The sequence below is a fragment of the Amphibalanus amphitrite genome, unplaced genomic scaffold, assembly GCF_019059575.1.
Source record: "Amphibalanus amphitrite isolate SeventyFive unplaced genomic scaffold, NRLGWU_Aamphi_draft 000388F_arrow, whole genome shotgun sequence".
Taxonomy (NCBI): domain Eukaryota; kingdom Metazoa; phylum Arthropoda; class Thecostraca; order Balanomorpha; family Balanidae; genus Amphibalanus; species Amphibalanus amphitrite.
The window spans coordinates 208,044-226,838 of record NW_024881882.1 but is presented as its reverse complement, the minus strand read 5'-3'; the positions used below and the strand labels follow the sequence as shown (position 1 = coordinate 226,838).

Here is an 18,795-nt window from a genome sequence, read left to right as displayed (position 1 = left end):
TAATCGCGGAATTGGCATCGTCACTTTATCAATCACCAGTCAATGCGTCACTTTTCTGTCATTTCTATTTTCTACATATGGCGTCTTTTTTTCTCTACTGCTACCGGCTGTGAGGCCGGTATAGGGCATCCTCCAGGCTACCATTATATAACGCTGTTGTATTTTTAGTGTTTCCATGTGGTCCCCACAGAACCATTCGGTCACCGACCCCATTTCCATCTATCAGTCAGTCAGACTGAGTCAGAGCTGAACGCAGGCGAAGGTCAGCGCTCATGTGTCTGTGTCAGCAAGCTAGCTCGTGGTACGGCTTTTTGTGTAGACGGCGCAAAAAGACGTAATAACACTTGAGCAGCTCTCTTTATAGGTGTGATTCATCCCATCGACACGTATAAATCCACATTTCAACATGCTGAACAGCTGAAACAGATAGAGGGATGACATTCCGCTCTCTTACAGGTCAAGTGCTTGAAAATTAACTTTTCTTGTTATTAAACATGCTACAATGATATTTGTAGGGCACAGCTATTATTTTATTAGCATATAAAAATCTCGTTTTGCCATTTTTATACGCCCTTCCCTTGCCGTTAAATGTGTATTTCGAGCACGTCACTCCGGGACCCTTGACCTTTCCTCCTCCAGACAGCTAGGCCGTGGCATTCGTCAAGGTCGCGCAGTGGGGGCTCCCTTCTCGGTGCTTTGGAGGGGGAGGGAGGAGGGGGGGGGGGGGAGTGGATGGAACCGGTCGGACCTGGCGGTGTGCCAAAGACCCCGCCAAGGGGCTATCATCAAAGGGCAACGAAACTCGCCGGAATGCTACCACGGCCGGACAACACGTCACCACAAACTGGATTTTAGAGCCTCCAAGCGATGGAATTCTACTAAAATAAAGGACCTTACCCAACGACAATATGTCAACTGAGGATTCGGCTGGATTCTACCAAACGGAACAGGTCGTTGCCATGTGGAATTTTACCAATCGGCAGGGATCTACCCCGCCATAGGATATTACCAGTCCGGTGGAAATTTACCGAGCAGGGGCATTGCTCCGAACTGCCAAACACTATCCAACGAAATTTACCAAACAGCTGCAGCGGATAGCTAAGGAACTGCAAAAGGTTACCGGTGGAAATTTACTGGACTTCGCGTGGTTTTAGTTTACTGAAATGCGGAATATTGTTATCTAGTGGACGACCTACGATAAAATTAAAGCTGGCACAATATTGCAGACATGAAGCAACAGTTACTTAGTAACGGAATCCTACCGATGACCAATACCATGCGCTTCTCTGATGAATGACCATTGACCAGACAAGTTTACATGAATTCCGATCTCTTGCCATGCGATCCTGCCACAGACATGCTTATCATTGTTTAGTTTACAGGCTCGTTTCCGTACAGGTTGGCTCAAAGTCCATCACCATGGCGTAGGGGAGAGTGGGGAAAGATGCCCAGGGTTTTACTATGACATATATTTTTCGAAAATGACGATCGGAAAGCAAAAACTTGGAGTTTCAACGGAAGCCAACATCATTTTTCTCCAAAAATATCACACTTTCGTGCCTGAAATATGATAACTTTTTTTGCTATTAAGCATTTTCCTGAAGAAGTGAAAGGGGGCATCTTACCCCACAGGGTGGGAAAGACGCCCCTGGCGTTGGGGAAGATGCCCCATGCACTATAAGTGACATAAACGGGCACGTGAATCGCCTGAACGAATCAGTAGTCCCTTCGAACTGCAGTAGATACCAAACGTCATCGTAAGGGCCATCAAAAGTAGTCGTAAGGGGCTTCAGAGGTCATCGTTAGGGCCATCATAGTCCAGCGCGGCCAAACAAGCCTCCGTGGTGGCGTTCGGAGATCACTGTGGGGCCCTTATAGGTCTTCATGATGCTTGAGGGCCCTCGAGCCCATCGTGGGGACCTCAGATGCCAGCGCGGCCCGTGGAGCCAACGTGGGAGCCCTCAAAGGATGTCGTGAGGGGCCCTGGAGCCAATAAAGGGGCCCACAGATGCCGTCGTGAGGGCTCTCAGAGTCAGATGCCGCCCAAAAAGTCGCTGTGTGTGCCGAGAGACCGGCATGGGGAGCACCTGACCGTACTGGACTCTCAATAGTCCCAAATCGGCTTTTGTCTCTCATCACAAGTATGTAATAAATGATTTGACGGGCTGCTTGAAGGACAGCCTACGGATTTAGGGGGGCGTCTTTCCCAATCAGGACAGGGGGCATCTTACCCCAAGGGGCCGAAGCAACATTAAATCAGTACAATTTGTTAGCCATAAAACTACACCCTGAAACAAACTGTTCGGGACACAGTACACGCATGTTAATGTATCACGACTATAGCAAGGGACTCAAAAATTATCTGCTTTCTTTGATATTTACAATGTTTTGACACCAACATATTTTTTTAAAGCAGCAAATAAAAAACATGCAATCACCAGCCAGCCGTTGCCCAACGGAGCTTTGCAAATTTTTGTGCAGTTAACAAGGCAAGCTTCCGCTTTTCGCTAAGAACATTAATTTCCAGGTTCTATTCTTTGTTTCGCCGCTAGAGGGGGTGGGGCGTCTTTCCCACCCTGGGCATCTTACCCCACTCTCCCCTACCTACTACCTAATACCTATGTTCAGTTCGGAGTGTCCTTGCACGTGCACTCCCGTCTAGGATCGTCCCGTCTAAGGATCGTCCCGTCTAGGACCGTCCCGTCTAAGTCCCGTCTAAGGATCGTCCCAAGGGTGATCAATGATCATGACGCCCATGGTGTCAGTCGCCAGCGGATGGGGCGCCGCACTAGGAACTCCGAACTCCCCGGAATTCCGAACTCCCAGTCGGCCGGGATGCTGACGGGCGGCGGGGAGTGAGGGTCGGGGATATCTGGATCGGAGAGCCGGGCTGGGGCAGAGATGTCCGTCGAAGTCAGAGTGTCGGTAAGACAGAGATACCTGTACCGGAGTGCTGGGCAAATATCGATTACTGTATTGTAGGTCCGGCCAGAAAATGTTTGCAATTAGGCATATATCAAAAGACCGAGGATGGCGAAAATTCCTTTATCGATAGGAGGATCGAGAACACAGGGCATGTCTGGGTCGGAGAGACAGATATGTCTGGCTCGAGTGCTGTCTGTTTGAGCACCGTTCCCTTCCGCCCCCCCCCCCCCCTCACGTGAGGATGACGCAAAGATGGCTGCTCTCCAAAAGTCAGTCGCAGCTTCCGTTTGCGACACGAAGACGCCGGGCGACGCAGTGTTGCGACAGCCTGACCCTCAGCTCTTAGTACTAGGAACGGGAAACTGCACCCTAGTGTAAAGTCGAATCCAATGCTAGTGTCTTGTGCTCGTCACCGCAATGCAGAGCTGTCATGTTTTACGATGAGTTCTCTGACATCCACAGCGGGCTCCGTGTTTGTTTGGGTATCCAGTTCGCTCATTAATTACGTTATGCCACTCACCGTTGAACAGTGGTGATATACGGACTGACCTGTGACCCTGTGTTGCAGACGGAACGGCGAGGGCCGACTGCCAGGATGAGCAGCGGCGAGCCGTGGGACTACCCGGCCCAGGTGGGCCTCTACGACCCCGCCCTCGAGAAGGATGCCTGCGGCGTCGGCTTCATCGTCTCCATCGACGGCATCAGGACTAACAAGGTGAGAGCGGCTAAATTATACTAGAAAAATATACTAAAAAAGTATGAGCAGCGGACAGCCTCGAGGTCAGCGGGACTCGCTAAGAAACTAGCGTTGTAGGGATGGATAAGGGCACCCGGCTCAGTTATGTCAATTGTGATTATTGTGCTGACGTTCGTGCGTTGGCATAGTCATTTGTTTTTGTTTTTTTGTTTTTTGTTAGAATATTTTAACTTGATCTCTTATAATTTTGAATTTAGCTGAATTGAATATACAAATCAGTGAAATACCTACACTGTGAAGCGGAATGCATGCTTCGAACCAGGCTCTCATTTTGTCTTCTGTCTCAGATTCTGGAGGATGCCAAGAAGCTGTCGTGTCGCATGGTGCACCGTGGCGCCACGGGCTCTGACAACGACACGGGCGACGGGTCCGGCATCACCACCGCCATTCCGGACACCATGTACCGAGAGATGTGCAGGTAACTGTCCTCATTCCCACAGTGTATATAAATACAGTGGCGGCAAATGCGCTTGGTCACGTGACCAAATCTGCACGTGCGGTTGTGGCGAGGGCACTTCCCGAAACTCTGGTGCCAACGGCCTCGCGGCGCCCATAGAGAATACATGGGACCTTTTCTTTTCAGACCTATCGTGTCTAAACCAAGCCATTTAGTGCAAGGATACGACTGGTTTGAGATTCAGTAGTCTTTTAGCTACAAGTCGGCATAAGAAACGTATTTTTATCGGCAAAATTCGCTAAGTACCAGGTGGTTTTCCGATACCCTGCACGCCTCCTAACCCCCGGCGGCTGACCGGAGGAGTCGGTAGCGCTCCACTCACGACTTTTGGCGATAGCTCAAAACACCTTACAGCTAGAGGGCTGCTATTTGGCACATTTTATCCTCGCTTCCATACGCATCTTTGGAAACCAATTGCATTTCCGTCTCAGGTCAGATCACTGACTTATGACGTCACACGTGAACTTCTGCAATAGTCCCAACATACCGAAACTTCGCAATGCCCTCGGTGCCAGAGGAGCTGTCACAGCGAGATGATACTTACAGGACCTAGTATCCTCTAGAAGTCTCAAAACTTGTATATCTCGGATTTCTCCTAGAGGTCACATGAGGTCAGGCCGATCGCGTGACGTCACAATTACAAGTCAATGGGGAACATATGGAAACCGTAATTTTGACGCCGAGAATGATCTAAACCTAGCTCAAGCACATGGAACCGCAATTTCATGCAATTCTTGCAATGTCCAATGCTTCACTTTTGCATCTTTAACCTAGCGTGACGTCATTTATGACGTCACAAAGGTCACAAGTTGTTTCGTCAATAACTCCTGATAAAATTGAACTGGCAAGTCGGAAAAGTCGCCAATAGACTCGGGAGGACCTACCGAATCGAATGATATACGATATAACCTCCTCCGACCAACTTCGTGACCCGAGTGCCTCTGACCTGACTTTGACCCGATGTGAACACCTTATGTTGACCCCACCCATCAAAAGTGTACCATTTGACGCACCGGAGCATGACAAACATGATGGTACTAAAATCGCGACTCTGCGCCGTTTTTTTTATAAAGCTATTTCTCAAAACCCGAAATCGTATTTTGGCCCTCGGGGCACTTGACCTGACTCTCAGAGGCCACCAGTTGACCTGAGACTTTTGAACCGTGCATCAATCGCTGCGTCCCCTGTCCCGTAACGGCACACATGCTTGTTTTTCCCGCGAGGCTAGCTCAATTAGGGCGAGGGAGTCGTACCCGCCCACTGTCGCGGCCGGTAGGTATATGTAAAAAACTAAGAAGTCTGGTGATGATTGATGCAAGATTCTTACAGATATGGTAGATGAAGGTAGGTTATAAGTTATTAAAGATAAGTTATTAAAGACAAATTTGCAACCCTCAGTAGCCTTGATTTATGCATTATTAAGAGTTATAGAATAGAACAACTGCAATCTGCAGGCTCAGCTCTTCATGGTTTCTACCTATGCCTGCCAAACACAATAAAATCAATGGAAGAGTAATAATAGTTTAATTGTATTTTATTGATGCTATTCAAGTTTCAATGGTAACTATGCCACCGATGATTCAATATTATTTGCCCGGTATCATTTACCACCACACGTCTAAATATTTAGTATCTAAAATAATGCAGTAAAATAAGCTGCGCCACATATGTCGACAAAATCTGGTGCCAACTCAAGGTCAAACGGAAAACTGCTGTCAATTTAGCAGCACTTTGATTATCCAACTACAGTTTGATATTCAGGGTGCGTCGGTTTCGCCCAAACTTGCCCCAGGGACCAAGTCTGACACGCTGAGCACGAATCTGGTGTCAGAAATCCGCTATTCTCAACCGATCACCCAAATTTACCGTTTTTGAGTTCGTCCATCTACAGATTGACAAACTCCAGGGGCCATCAATTTCGCCCAAAAATGGGTCTAGGGGACCAAGTGTTACACGCTGAGCACGAATCTGGTGTCAGAAATCCGCTATTCTCAACCGATCACCAAAATTTACCGTTTTTGAGTTCGTCCATCTACAGATTGACAAACTCCAGGGGCCATCGATTTTGCCCAAAAACTAGTTTAGGGGACCAAGTCTGACACGCTGAGCACGAATCTGGTGTCAGAAATCCGCTATTCTCAACCGATCACCCAAATTTACCGTTTTTGAGTTCGTCTATTTACAGATTGATAAACTCCAGGGGCCATCGATTTCGCCCAAAAATGGGTCTAGGGCACCAAGTGTGACACGCTGAGCACGAATCTGGTGTCAGAAATCCGCTATTCTCAACCGATCACCCAAATTTACCGTTTTTGAGTTCGTCCATCTATAGATTGACAAACTCCAGGGGCCATCAATTTGGCCCAAAAATGGGTCTAGGGGATCAAATCTGACACGCTGAGCACGAATCTGGTGTCAGAAATCCGCTTTTCTCAACCGATCACCCTAATTTACCGTTTTTGAGTTCGTCCATCTACAGATTGACAAACTCCAGGGGCCGTCGACTTTGCCCAAAAACGAGTCTAGGGGACCAAGTGTGACACGCTGAGCACGAATCTGGTGTCAGAAATCCGCTATTCTCAACCGATCACCCAAATTTACCGTTTTTGAGTTCGTCCATCTACAGCAGTGGTCGGCAGGTCATTCGGGGTCGTGCCCCCTTTTTGGGCGCCAGGCAGGGCCATTACCCCCACCTACCAGACCCCATTGCTGACGCAACCAAGTTTACTGAAATTCCATACCGTCCTGGAACTCTGGGTATTTGTGCATTTCCAATGCATCAGATTTAAAACATGACACTTCCTCCACAAAACATTTAATGCCTATATCCCAGTAGCGGCGGAACACCTTCAATTAAGGGGGGAGGGGGGGGGGGTCACTGCCGACTTTTGGTCCCATTCTTTCCATGCAACGCCCATAGGGCTAATGTTAAAATGCAAAAATCAAAGGGTGCACGGTGCCCCGGTGCCCTCCTCGTTCCGCCGCCTATGCTATATCCCATTTAACCCGGCAGGCGGTGGGCCTCCCAGCCACCTTCCGCGCGGTGGGAGGGAGGGGGCATTTTTTTGCCCCCCCCCCGTATCTCCGAAACTACTGGACGGATCCGGAAAATTCAAACGGCGTTCCATAGCCCTGTCAAATTGGTCAAAGGAAACCAAATTTCATTGACCTCGGGGTCACAGATGACGTCACAGGTCAGGTCAAAGATAAAATGTTTCGCCGTTCACAGTGCTTCTAGGGAAAGCGCTGTAACACCGAGTAAAACGCATTTTGTCGAAAATCAGCGATAGGGCGTCAGTTGTCTAGTACATATGTTGCTATTAGAGGTCACTGGTCATACCAGGTCAGGTCACAGGTCAGGTCACCAAGGGTCACCACATGAACCCAACTTTACTAACGTTGTGCGATGCATGTTTTATGGCCAGTTTTTCATTTCCAACTCAATGGTGTTGGTTATAAGACCATCAGGTACGGTTTAGGTCACTTTCTGGTGGAGGTCAGGTCAAGGTCAGGTCAAAAAAGGTCAAATTTCAAAGTTGATATTTTTGCATAAAATGGGAATTGATTCGATGCAGCTCGTCACGGGGAGTCTAATGGTGGTCTTTGTTTTACGCTATGAGGTCTAGAATTGCTAAAAATTGAGTTTGAAAATTTGACGTCATCAATTTTGAGCAATTTTTTCGCTATAACTTGGCCAAAAAAGAGGTATCGATCTAAAATTTGGTATGTAGATAGAAGGCGGTAGGGACTATCACATATATTCCGTTTTTTTTTTGAAATTCAAAAAACTTGTTGGATTTACGGCTATTATATTTAAAAATCTATTTTTTGGGGGGTCAAAATCCAAAAAATTCGAAAAATCGAAATAGCAGTTTTGTAGCCCTCTTGATTCCACACCTTTTATGTCTGAAACATTTTTCTGTATCACTAAAGCTGTAGGCCTGACAGCTCTCCCCGCGAAACCTTTTTTTTTTTGGTCGAAAATGGCAGAATTCACGTCACTCTGACGTCATTAACGGCCAACCTATCATATCCTTTGGAAAATTTTTGGTCACCATGTGCACTAGCTACTCCCGGGAGGGTACTGAAAGTTTGGTGACGATCGGCGCAGCGGTTCTCGAGATATATCGAAAAAAACTAAAGGGGGGGGGCAAAAAATGCCCCCCCCCCCACCGCCTGGAAGGTTAACCCTTGTACGTATAGGGGTGGCGGGTGGTTTTTCGTTAAAAGCTCACGTAAAAGGCATTGGATCACAACCAAATTGTACCCTCGAGCCCATCATTTTTTTTTTATTCACCAGCCCGGAAAATATCATGACTTGAGACCAGTTTTACCAACAGAAAAATAACCGTCTGCCGGAATTTTTGCCTCAAGACCGCTTCATATACGGAGCGGAGCGTAAACACGATGGGCTCGTAAGCGGATAGGGCTTTACCGTTTACGCTCCATATGTGAAACGATCTTTAGTCAAAAATTCCGGCAGGCGGCTATTTTTCTGTTGGTAAAACTGGCCTCTGGACCCATAATGACCGTTGGCTTATGAGCTTTTTCTGGAGATCATCTTGAGCCATAAAATCTCACTTCAAGAAGTTATAGCGGGTCCCGATTTTCTCGACACTTATCATTGCCCTCTTGAATGAGACGGAATGACCAAGGACCTTAAAAATGGGCAGCAGCGGCTTCCTATTGTCACGGGTAGCACGCTCGTCTTTTTTATGCACAGCTCCATATCCGAGTCCGAGAGGCCGCGGGGGTCCGATGACGACTCCTCCCCCTTACGTTAGCGGCTGTTGAAACGCCAACAGACGGGCGATGGTTAAAAGTTGCAGCTGCTTTTGTACGACTGTACGGAGGGGTGAGATGGTGAGGCGAGCAGGTACATGAAAATTGGTATCTAATCAATGTGTGCTGTGCCTTTGGCCTGGGCTAACCTTTGAACCCTGGGATGCAACAGTCACGATGGCTCCATCACTGGAGCTACAAACTCTAAAAAGATAGGCTTTCTCAGAATCCCTCATTACCCCCACCGAAAGGGCTCCATTACCCCCAAAGGGGGCATACCCCACCATTTGCCGACCCCTGATCTACAGATTGACAAACTCCAGCTGGCACTCAAAAACGGTAAATTTGGGTGATCGGTTGAGAAAAGCGGATTTCTGACACCAGATTCGTGCTCAGCGTGTCAGATTTGATCCCCTAGACCCATTTTTGGGCCAAATCGATGGCCCCTGGAGTTTGTCAATCTGTAGATGGACGAACTCAAAAACGGTAAATTTGGGTGATCAGTTGAGAATAGAGGATTTCTGACACCAGATTCGTGCTCAGCGTGTCACACTTGGTGCCCTAGACCCATTTTTGGGCCAAATCGATGGCCCCTGTAGTTTGTCAATCTGTAGATGGACGAACTCAAAAACGGTAAATTTGGGTGATCGGTTGAGGAAAGCGGATTTCTGACACCAGATTCGTGCTCAGCGTGTAACACTTGGTCCCCTAGACCCATTTTTGGGCGAAATCGATGGCCCCTGGAGTTTGTCAATCTGCAGATGGACGAACTCAAAAACGGTAAATTTGGGTGATCGGTTGAGAATAGCGGATTTCTGACACCAGATTCGTGCTCAGCGTGTCAGACTTGGTCCCCTAAACTAGTTTTTGGGCAAAATCGATGGCCCCTGGAGTTTGTCAATCTGTAGATGGACGAACTCAAAAACGGTAAATTTGGGTGATCGGTTGAGAATAGCGGATTTCTGACACCAGATTCGTGCTCAGCGTGTCACACTTGGTCCCCTAGACCCATTTTTGGGCGAAATCGATGGCCCCTGGAGTTTTGTCAATCTGCAGATGGACGAACTCAAAAACGGTAAATTTGGGTGATCGGTTGAGAATAGCGGATTTCTGACACCAGATTCGTGCTCAGCGTGTCACACTTGGTCCCCTAGACCCATTTTTGGGCCAGATCGATGGCCCCTGGAGTTTGTCAATCTGTAGATGGACGAACTCAAAAACGGTAAATTTGGGTGATCGGTCGAGAATATAGCGGATTTCTGACACCAGATTCGTGCTCAGCGTGTCAGACTTGGTCCCCTAGACCCATTTTTGGGCCAAATCGATGGCCCCTGGAGTTTGTCAATCTGTAGATGGACGAACTCAAAAACGGTAAATTTGGGTGATCGGTTGAGAATAGCGGATTTCTGACACCAGATTCGTGCTCAGCGTGTCAGACTTGGTCCCTGGGGCAAGTTTGGGCGAAATCGGCGCACCCTGAATATCAAACTGTAGTTGGATAATCAAACTGCTGCTAAATTGACAGCTGTAACGGAAAATGTGGTCACGTGACCAATGTCCGGCAGCTGCTCATTCCTACCGCCATTCCGGACACCATGTACCGAGAGATGTGCAGGTAACTGTCCCCATTCTGGACACCATGTACCGAGAGATGTGCAGGTAACTGTCCCCATTCTGGACACCATGTACCGAGAGATGTGCAGGTAACTGTCCCCATTCCTACTGACATTACGGACACCGTGTACCGAGAGGTCTGCAGGTCCTCCCTGCCACCGTTATCCCGTGAGTGTACAGTGGGTCTATTTAAGATCTCCAGAGCCACCACGTGGCGCTACGGTCGGGGTAGGGCGAGTCCAAATATCGAGGGAAGTGAGGACACCGGTCATTGTGGGGAAGGAGGGAGGGGGTGGGGGAGTGACGCGGTATCACGGCGCATGTGGTGTGCGTAGCGCCGGGAGTGGGCCACCCAGGGCCGCCCGCCACTGCGCCGAGGCTGAGGGGAGGGGATGATGGTTGCGGGTGCGTTCACTCCGGTATGGTGGTATCCTGTTCATGTGGAACCAGCAAGAATGCGACTGAAGGGAATCATTATCTCAAACAAACGGACAAGCGAGAGGCAGCGCCAGTTCCAGCCAAAATCTTGAAAAATGATAATTGAAATCTAGGACGTATTAAAAGCATGCAACTATTCAGTCGATAGTTGCATGATGACAGTCTTAGGCTTTTCTAAAATGTTATTTGAGCTGGGTATTTTTCATTTGGCACGTTCAGTTGATGAGTTTATCGGGTCGAAAAGAATCCGAAAAGAAAGAGTTAAAATGGCTCCAGAAAAATGACCAAAAATATTTTCTTTAAAAATGAAACTAAGCTAGACATTTAATAGCGATAATCTTGACTTTTTTTTAGAGGATTTTGGGGAAAGATATTGGCGAAAGATGTCATCGTGCTTGTCTGTGTTGCAGTAGAAGAAAAGGTTTTGGTTCGTGTCCAGATAAAACCAGACCCGGGAGTGGGGCTCGAACTCACGACATCGCGTTCAGCTCACACTTCACAGGTTACCCAACCTAAACGCTACGAGCACCTATCGCCCTGCGCAGCTTGCTCAGTGCTACGGCTATAGTTCGGCCAAAGTGTCTGACGTCTGTCAATGTCACGAGGCGAAGCCCCTAGGTAAATGTCCGTCCCGGTAGCTCGGACAGCAGGGCGTTGGACTCCGTGTGGTGAGAGCGCACGTCCCGGTTGCAAAAGTCCGGGTTCGAAACCCGACGTGTGCTTGACGTTTTTGAGCTCCTGACGGGTATGGTTGTGGTTGGTGGCAGGCCGCTGCCAGGCGAAGTCAGCGAGGGGATCGGCCGTGCGCGGCTATGTGCGCACGTTAAACACTGGAATCTGAATTCTGCCATAGACCAGGAATTGCTTGATCGGAGGGTAGAGGGTAGGGTCAACGCAACAAGCTCAGCTTAGCGGGGACTCTTTCCTTATGATTCCTTTCATTCAATAGGTTCGGGCCAAATTTATATTAAAAAAGGGGGAGCCGAACCATGTCGGGTCGGGTTGAACCCGGAATTGGACCTGTGTCTTACACGCAATCATGGTCAGAGAAAACAGAGGCCAATTTCGGGTCAAATATTTTTATTAACTTATCTTATTGTTTTTTAGCTTACACGTATAATAACTTAAAGCTTTTTTTAATTGAGACTTTATGCACAAAAATGTGGCATTCGTCCGCTTTTCCTCGTCTCCTCTCAGCGACTTGATTTGACCTTAAATCTTACCAGCAAAAAATAAATCACCTGCGTGATAATTATTTGCCCAAGGGCGCCTACGGAAGAAACGCCAGCCGGTCAAAAAATTGGCGAACGATACGATATTTCTAGTGCTTGAATTATATTCAATGAAAATTTCAGGAGACATAAATAATCTTAATCCTTCGGGCGCTCGGAACATTCGCTAGCATTCCATTGTCAGCTGCATTACCAACATCATATTTGCATTACTTTGGGTTCATCATAGTTGACAGTAGATGAACCGGCCACAGCAAACCCATGCCTCATTATCCTTTCCTCCAAGCAGCCAAGCTAACCGGCCGCCCCGGCCCGGCCCACCACCGCGATATGGAACAACACTGGAGTGCGTCATTTGCCCGCGGCAGTGCCCCACCGCGCCGGGGCTGTTTGACAGGTCACCCGCACCGTGACCTCGCCAACCGCCCCCCCCCCCCCCTCGCCCACCTCCCCATCGGGTCCAGCTCGGTACTGACCTCCCCTTGAATTTGACATGGACTCGACTGAGGCTCGACGCCATCTAGTAACGTCTGGAGATCCTTACTAGATCCACTGTACATATTCACGACGGACAAGGTGAAATAAAAACAGCAATGTCGTTTACCTGCCGTTTCGAACCTTTGGCTCAAACACTGTCTATTTACATCCTTTTTTATTTTGTTCTGAAGGGATGAGCTGGGCTTCGAGCTACCCCCGCTGGGCCGCTATGCCACCGGCATCTGCATGGTCAACGACAAGGGAGAGGAAGAGTGCAAGGGCATCATCGACGAGTTCGCGAAGGAGTGCAAACTGAAGGTGAGGCGCCTTGATCTCTGCTCTCGGTCCATTTCAAAACCGTCTTTAATGAACTTTTGCATTTATGTTGATACTCGTATACGTAATTAGCTTGTAGCTCGCCTTATCTGGTTTTGTACATTCATGCCTACATTTACGAAATGATCTCCATCCCCCGGCTTATCAGCCGATTCTTTTCTTCCATTGTTTATTCTGCAAAAAAACGTCCATATTCTCGAAGTCTGACGCTCCTTGTGCAGACTAATTGCTGTAACCCTTCCACTGGCTCTTAGAATGTCGTTAAAATGTCCCACCCCTATGGCTTCTCCGCTCAGACCGACCGTCCTTCTTCTTCGTCAGGTGCTGGGCTGGAGGAACGTTCCCGTGGACAACTCCGGGATCGGCGCCACGGCCCGGCGCGGCGAGCCGCTGATGAGGCAGCTGTTCGTGGCTCCGCTGGATGCCAACATGCCCGACGACGTGTTCAAACTGCAGGTCAGTCGCGGATGTAACGAAGGGTAAATTGGTTTCCTTCCTAATTAATCTTTAAAGGTTTTGGGAATTATTCAAGAAGATAGGTGCAAAATATTACATTTAATTATTCAGATATTTCGGAATCGTTGTGGTACGGCTCTCGCGAGATTAAGCGGTAGGTTTTGCACTTTGACATTTCCGGTTATATCTCAGGAACTAATCGATCTACGATGAAGCCATTTTACACGATCATGGCCGGCTTGTGAACCAACAAGTCGATCGCATTTTCAACACTTAAAAGCTTAAAGGGACCCTCCCACCTTCAAAAAAGTTAATGAATTGGCATAAAAGTGATGTAGCGTGAATCACAAAGAGAGAAAATGAACATCTACCAAATTTTACCGGAAAATATTCACCCGTTTTCGAGATATAAGACTTTTATTTTTGTTTACTTTTTGGGAAATCCGCTGTTTCTATGACGTCACATAAAGGTTTTCTTTACGTCGGCATTTGGAAGCAATAGTTTGGTATCAAAGTGCGACAAATATTGCGCGAATGATGCGTTTATCTTATCAAGGTCAATATATGATGGCCAATAAAGGGTTCCAGGACAATTCTTATGGCATTTCTTCGTATCGCAATTCTTCGTCTGCAAATCTTCGTCAGGGCATTTATTCGTACCTATCGCATTACTTTGTCTCGCACCAGGGTATATGAAAATCGGCTCGCATTTCTTCTTCAACGCAAATATATGCAAGAGTAAGCATTGAGGGACAAATAAATGCACCGACGAAGATTTGTAGACGAAGAAATGCGGACGAAAAATTGTGCTACGAAGAAATGTCATGCGAGGATTCGTTCGGGTACCATGACATTTATGTGATTTCAAAGTCAAGGTTCACAGCTGATCTGCTAAATCAAGCCAAGAATCCAAACTATCAAAAAACTATAAATATTTGTTTGTCTTTCCCAGAGGTCTCAAGCAATATAAGGTTGACATATGTTGAATCAAAAATCTACTGCCACAACTCACATCTCCTGCCTTAGTTTATCATTGTTGTTTTAACTTGCTTTCAAGAGAAACAGAAGCCAGTATCTGATATCACTTCAGATGATTGTTTCAAGATCTGAGTTCAAATGGAAATAAAAGCAAGATCAAGATGAAACAGGGATTATTGCTGTTAAAGTAGTTTGGCCATGATACAACAAGCACATAAATCATTAGCCAAATCAAATACTGGCTGGTTTGTCAAGATGTTTGTTGTCTGTCGTCTGTCGAGCTGCTATGAACACTGAACGCTCTCACTCTTACTTTAAAGAGAGTAGTTTAAGTTGAATGGTAGTGAGCTGTAATTAGACAAAGCAGCTATTCAGTGCTCACATCAAGCCAGGCTAGGAAATGGCATCAACTGTGTGGGAGGAAGCAGGTTCGGCAGCCCTATGTTGTAAACTTCTGTTATGTCTTGTGTTTGATCAACTGATGTTTTCTGCTCTGTTTTGTGCAGTGATAGTAGCAGGTAACTGCATGCTTGTCAAATTATGTGAATAAACGAATTCATAACATTGCATTTTTCTCTCCATGCAAGGAACAAGTAAGATGTTGTAGAAAATGTAATAGAGGGCTGCATTGCTGATTTTGCACTTTATCAGAGCTTTATTTAGAATTGCTCTCCTGAAAGCTACACACAGGCCACAGTGCTGAAATTCACAATGTCATAGCTTTTGGCAGAAAAAAGAAAAGACTTACCTAGGTAAAATTGGCTGAAAGTATGGCAGAGCAGGTCTTGATGCGTATGCCCATCCGTGTGCTTGCCGAAGCCGAACTGACTGCAACACATTTAACTCTGACCCACCATGGTGGCTGGCATATCCTGAACTTTCACCACTCTAAACAAGACAACTTTCAGCCCTCAGCATTGTATTAAAACACTGTACAAAACACTCAAAATTTGTTTCAGTGCCATCCACGGACAACATCAGTCGCCATTCACCAGGCCAGTAAAAACAGAATAGATAATAGCTTCAAACCCATGTAGTCAGAGTTACTAGGTCTGCACCTCAAAACAAAATCCAGGTGACATTCACCACGCCAGTAAAAAACAGGTACTTAGGTAACGTAACAGCTTCAAATCTGGTAACATGTTGGTCGGACTTTACACTACCATATTTACATGGAATAATGATACCAAACAATAGTGCAACCATTCTGGACAACAATAGTGTATGATAAAATTGATTTAGAATACTCTGGCAGCATGATTTACGAGCACAGGCAGGTGTTACCTACCAGCCTTCTCAATGCTCGTAAAACCAACATTGTAGTTTTGATTTTACCTTACATGATAACACACTTGGCTGCAATGGCACATTTAATTTAATACTGTGAAAAGACCAGTTATAACCACTTCACAAGCACAATTGCACCTCATGCCGACATCCTTTTCCAAAGACAGTCAGCAGCGTCTTTCGTCAAAACTGGAAGATAAATCCCCTTTCAACTGTTAACATCAAAAATATTTCTTCATGGTGTGACTGTGATCTCCATATGGAAACCTTGCAGGAAAAGAATTAATGTCAATTGTCAGCTCTTCAAATTTCTTTGGACTTTAACTTGCAGTACCATATCCAGTTTGCTTTGATATTTTGTTTTTTATTCCATGTTGAAGTTGAACACCAAGCTCCAGATATAGCAGGCAGCTTGATCATCTTCGGCCTTGGTATAATATCAGTCCAAGTTCCAGTGGTGGGTATCTTCTAATATTCTAATTAAAATGAAAAGCAATAGGCTTTCTCAGCGCCGACGACGGATTTCACGTTGATAAAAAAGGGAGCTCAAGGTCAGCAAAACTCGGGTTCAAGGAATGGCGGGCGTTGAAATGACTGCTGACGTCATCAAAAAACCGCTAATGGTTAAGAGATAGGGACTAAGCTGGTCCCACCCTGCAAGTAAAGGGAAGAAATTTCATGAACACCATAAAGCTGCGGGGGTTGCGACCAGGATAAATGGTGGTTTCTGAGCCTGGCCGCAAACTTGGCTATCTCAACTCAAAACTAATGTTAAGGTGGGATGGTCCCTTTAAGACGACGAAGATATAGCCTGAAGCACACTAAATTTTCTAGGTGCAAAACCTACCGCTAAAACCCGCGAAACCTGTACCCTCATCGGTGAAATGGCGCACCGATGCGCCAATAGCCCGATAAAAATCTCACCTGTACGCTCCTCAGGTGTTTGTGCTGCGGAAGCGGTCGACGCACGCCGTGCCGCGGCCGGGAGTGCGCTTCTACATCATCTCTCTGTCGAGCACGACGATCGTGTACAAGGGTCAGCTGACCTCGCAGCAGGTCTGGACCTACTTCCTTGACCTCCAGGTGAGCCAGCACCGGCGTCCGTCCGACCGGCACAGCTCGCTACGGTGAGTGGGGTCCTGCTTCGGTGACTGACAGGGTGAATAGGTGGGCTCATGGGGTTCCAATTTACTAGACATGCGCTTTGTTCAGATTGGCGAGTGTTATGCGATGAATTGTCTACATTTCGATTTCATCAGAATCACTGAATCCTAGCTTTTCGGCTATTATTGTTTGTCACAACTCTGAGGGAGATTGAAGTGGTCAATATGTGATGTGTTCGTCCAATCATTTATGTCTAACATTGCTTTTAGAACGCATAGTTTCACCGCAGTGTAGCAACATACGGGGCTATTCGAGACAGATGCTCGCTAAGACGCCCGCTTGCTTTTTTATCGCGGCGTGTGATGTTGACATCCTTTTCACACACACAAATTGAGTTGCTTGTGTCGTCTGGGTTTTTGTCTAACTTTTGTCGCACGTGGGAGAAGCAAAAGCTTTTAATTTAGCAGAGCTAATAAATGGATTAGTCTGCAAATGCCGGGCAAGGTAGGAACGATGCGAATCACCATGATGCGTCGCGTCGGAATGGTGTGCTTTATTAGCGTTGGGGAGCGGAGCCTTGGTCAGTCTGGGTGGCGTGCCGTGTCGGGATCCATGTCCCCCGCGGAGAGAGACCGAGAGAGAGCGATAGAGACAGAGAGAGCTAGAGAGCGCGTCCGGTGGCACGGGTGTGTCGGCTCTTGCAGGTGTGGTGCGGAAGCGGGCTGAGGGCGGCAGGCACGCAGCCTGGCCGCCGCCGCCGCCGCCGACCTAACAGTGAGCGCGGGCCCTGTAAGCTGACGCTTATTCATATTCACCTTGTACTCACACATGCAATTCACTATAAACGAACCACATCGGGCTTGCCAACAGCTTAGGAATGGCGTGAAATAGTATAATAACGCTGCCTAGCAGTTTTATTACGTTGCAACATCTAACAACTTCTTACTCAAACGGAAAACATTCTTGGGAAATGTACTCAAGCATTTGCCTTCATAATTTATATGTTTATGATCAAATCTTGCACAATGGTACACAGCCATAAACATACGGCACAAACAGCAGCGTTCTGTAAACCTTGCTCAACCCAGTACGCCATCCGCGATGCCCTCATGTCAGTCTCTGCCAGCCGTGCCTGGGGACGCCGTAAGCCATTCTCTAACCTGGTACCGTCTGCCCGCAGGACCCGCGCTATGATACCTACCTGGCCCTGGTGCACACGCGCTTCTCAACCAACACGTTCCCCAGCTGGGAGAGAGCTCATCCGCTCAGGTAAGTTAGATGTTCTCCACTGAACCTCTGCTAAATTGCATTATACTATTCTCATCTTGCTTTCCTTCGATCCCTTGGATAGCGCCTGTAGAGCCCATTGAGTACGACACCGCGCCGCGTCACCAGTCGTTATCAGCGTATATTGAGCGCGGTCGCTGCCGCTGCCAAGACAACAACTGCGCACCTCTCCTGACCTGCGCCCGTCGCGATCCCCCGCCACAGTGCCCCAGCCGAGAATGCTTTCTGTCAGCATTAGTCAATATAGTGTCTGAGGCGCCAGCCAAGCCCAAGCTGGAGCACTATACACTAACTTCTCTGTTGGCTGGCCAGGGGGTATTGAGAGAGTTTGGAAAGAACGGTAACCGTGTCATGCTCCGAAGTGGCCTATCTCGTTACGTAATAAATATCTCATTGAGTGAAGCTGAAGGTGACAGACATGATGCAATTTAAGCAAGCCATTGAGCTATTCACGGAATTGCCTCTCACACCATTAGTTAATTTGTAGGTTTTATTACGGAGCCGGTCTAACTAGGTCGTTTTCAAACGGTCTGATATTTCAGGTCATAGTTTGCAAACGGCCGGTGTTTTCAGGTAGTTTCATATGGCCTGACTGGGCCAGGCCGTTTGGAAACGGACCGATTTTTCATACGGCCTGTAACATATATTCAGATTTCGACATCTGT

General features: G+C 47.3%; 1 protein-coding gene across 6 annotated transcripts in view; it reads left to right on the top strand.

Moving 5' to 3' along the window:
* The window catches only part of LOC122390252 (glutamate synthase [NADH]-like), a 111,026-nt gene that overhangs the window by 27,939 nt on the left and 64,292 nt on the right, over nucleotides 1-18,795 (top strand). For 4 of the 6 annotated variants that reach the window (XM_043382984.1, XM_043382987.1, XM_043382985.1 and 1 more), the window contains exons 2-7: nucleotides 3,494-3,640; nucleotides 3,970-4,100; nucleotides 12,874-13,000; nucleotides 13,340-13,474; nucleotides 16,679-16,822; nucleotides 18,024-18,112. In XM_043382984.1, the coding sequence (XP_043238919.1) occupies nucleotides 3,521-3,640; nucleotides 3,970-4,100; nucleotides 12,874-13,000; nucleotides 13,340-13,474; nucleotides 16,679-16,822; nucleotides 18,024-18,112 (746 nt within the window). In that variant the 5' untranslated portion in view covers nucleotides 3,494-3,520. Of the gene's footprint in view, nucleotides 1-3,493; nucleotides 3,641-3,969; nucleotides 4,101-10,504; nucleotides 10,537-10,603; nucleotides 10,625-12,873; nucleotides 13,001-13,339; nucleotides 13,475-16,678; nucleotides 16,823-18,023; nucleotides 18,113-18,795 lie in introns of those variants that run through there. The other 2 variants (XM_043382988.1, XM_043382990.1) reach the window with 2 other exon arrangements.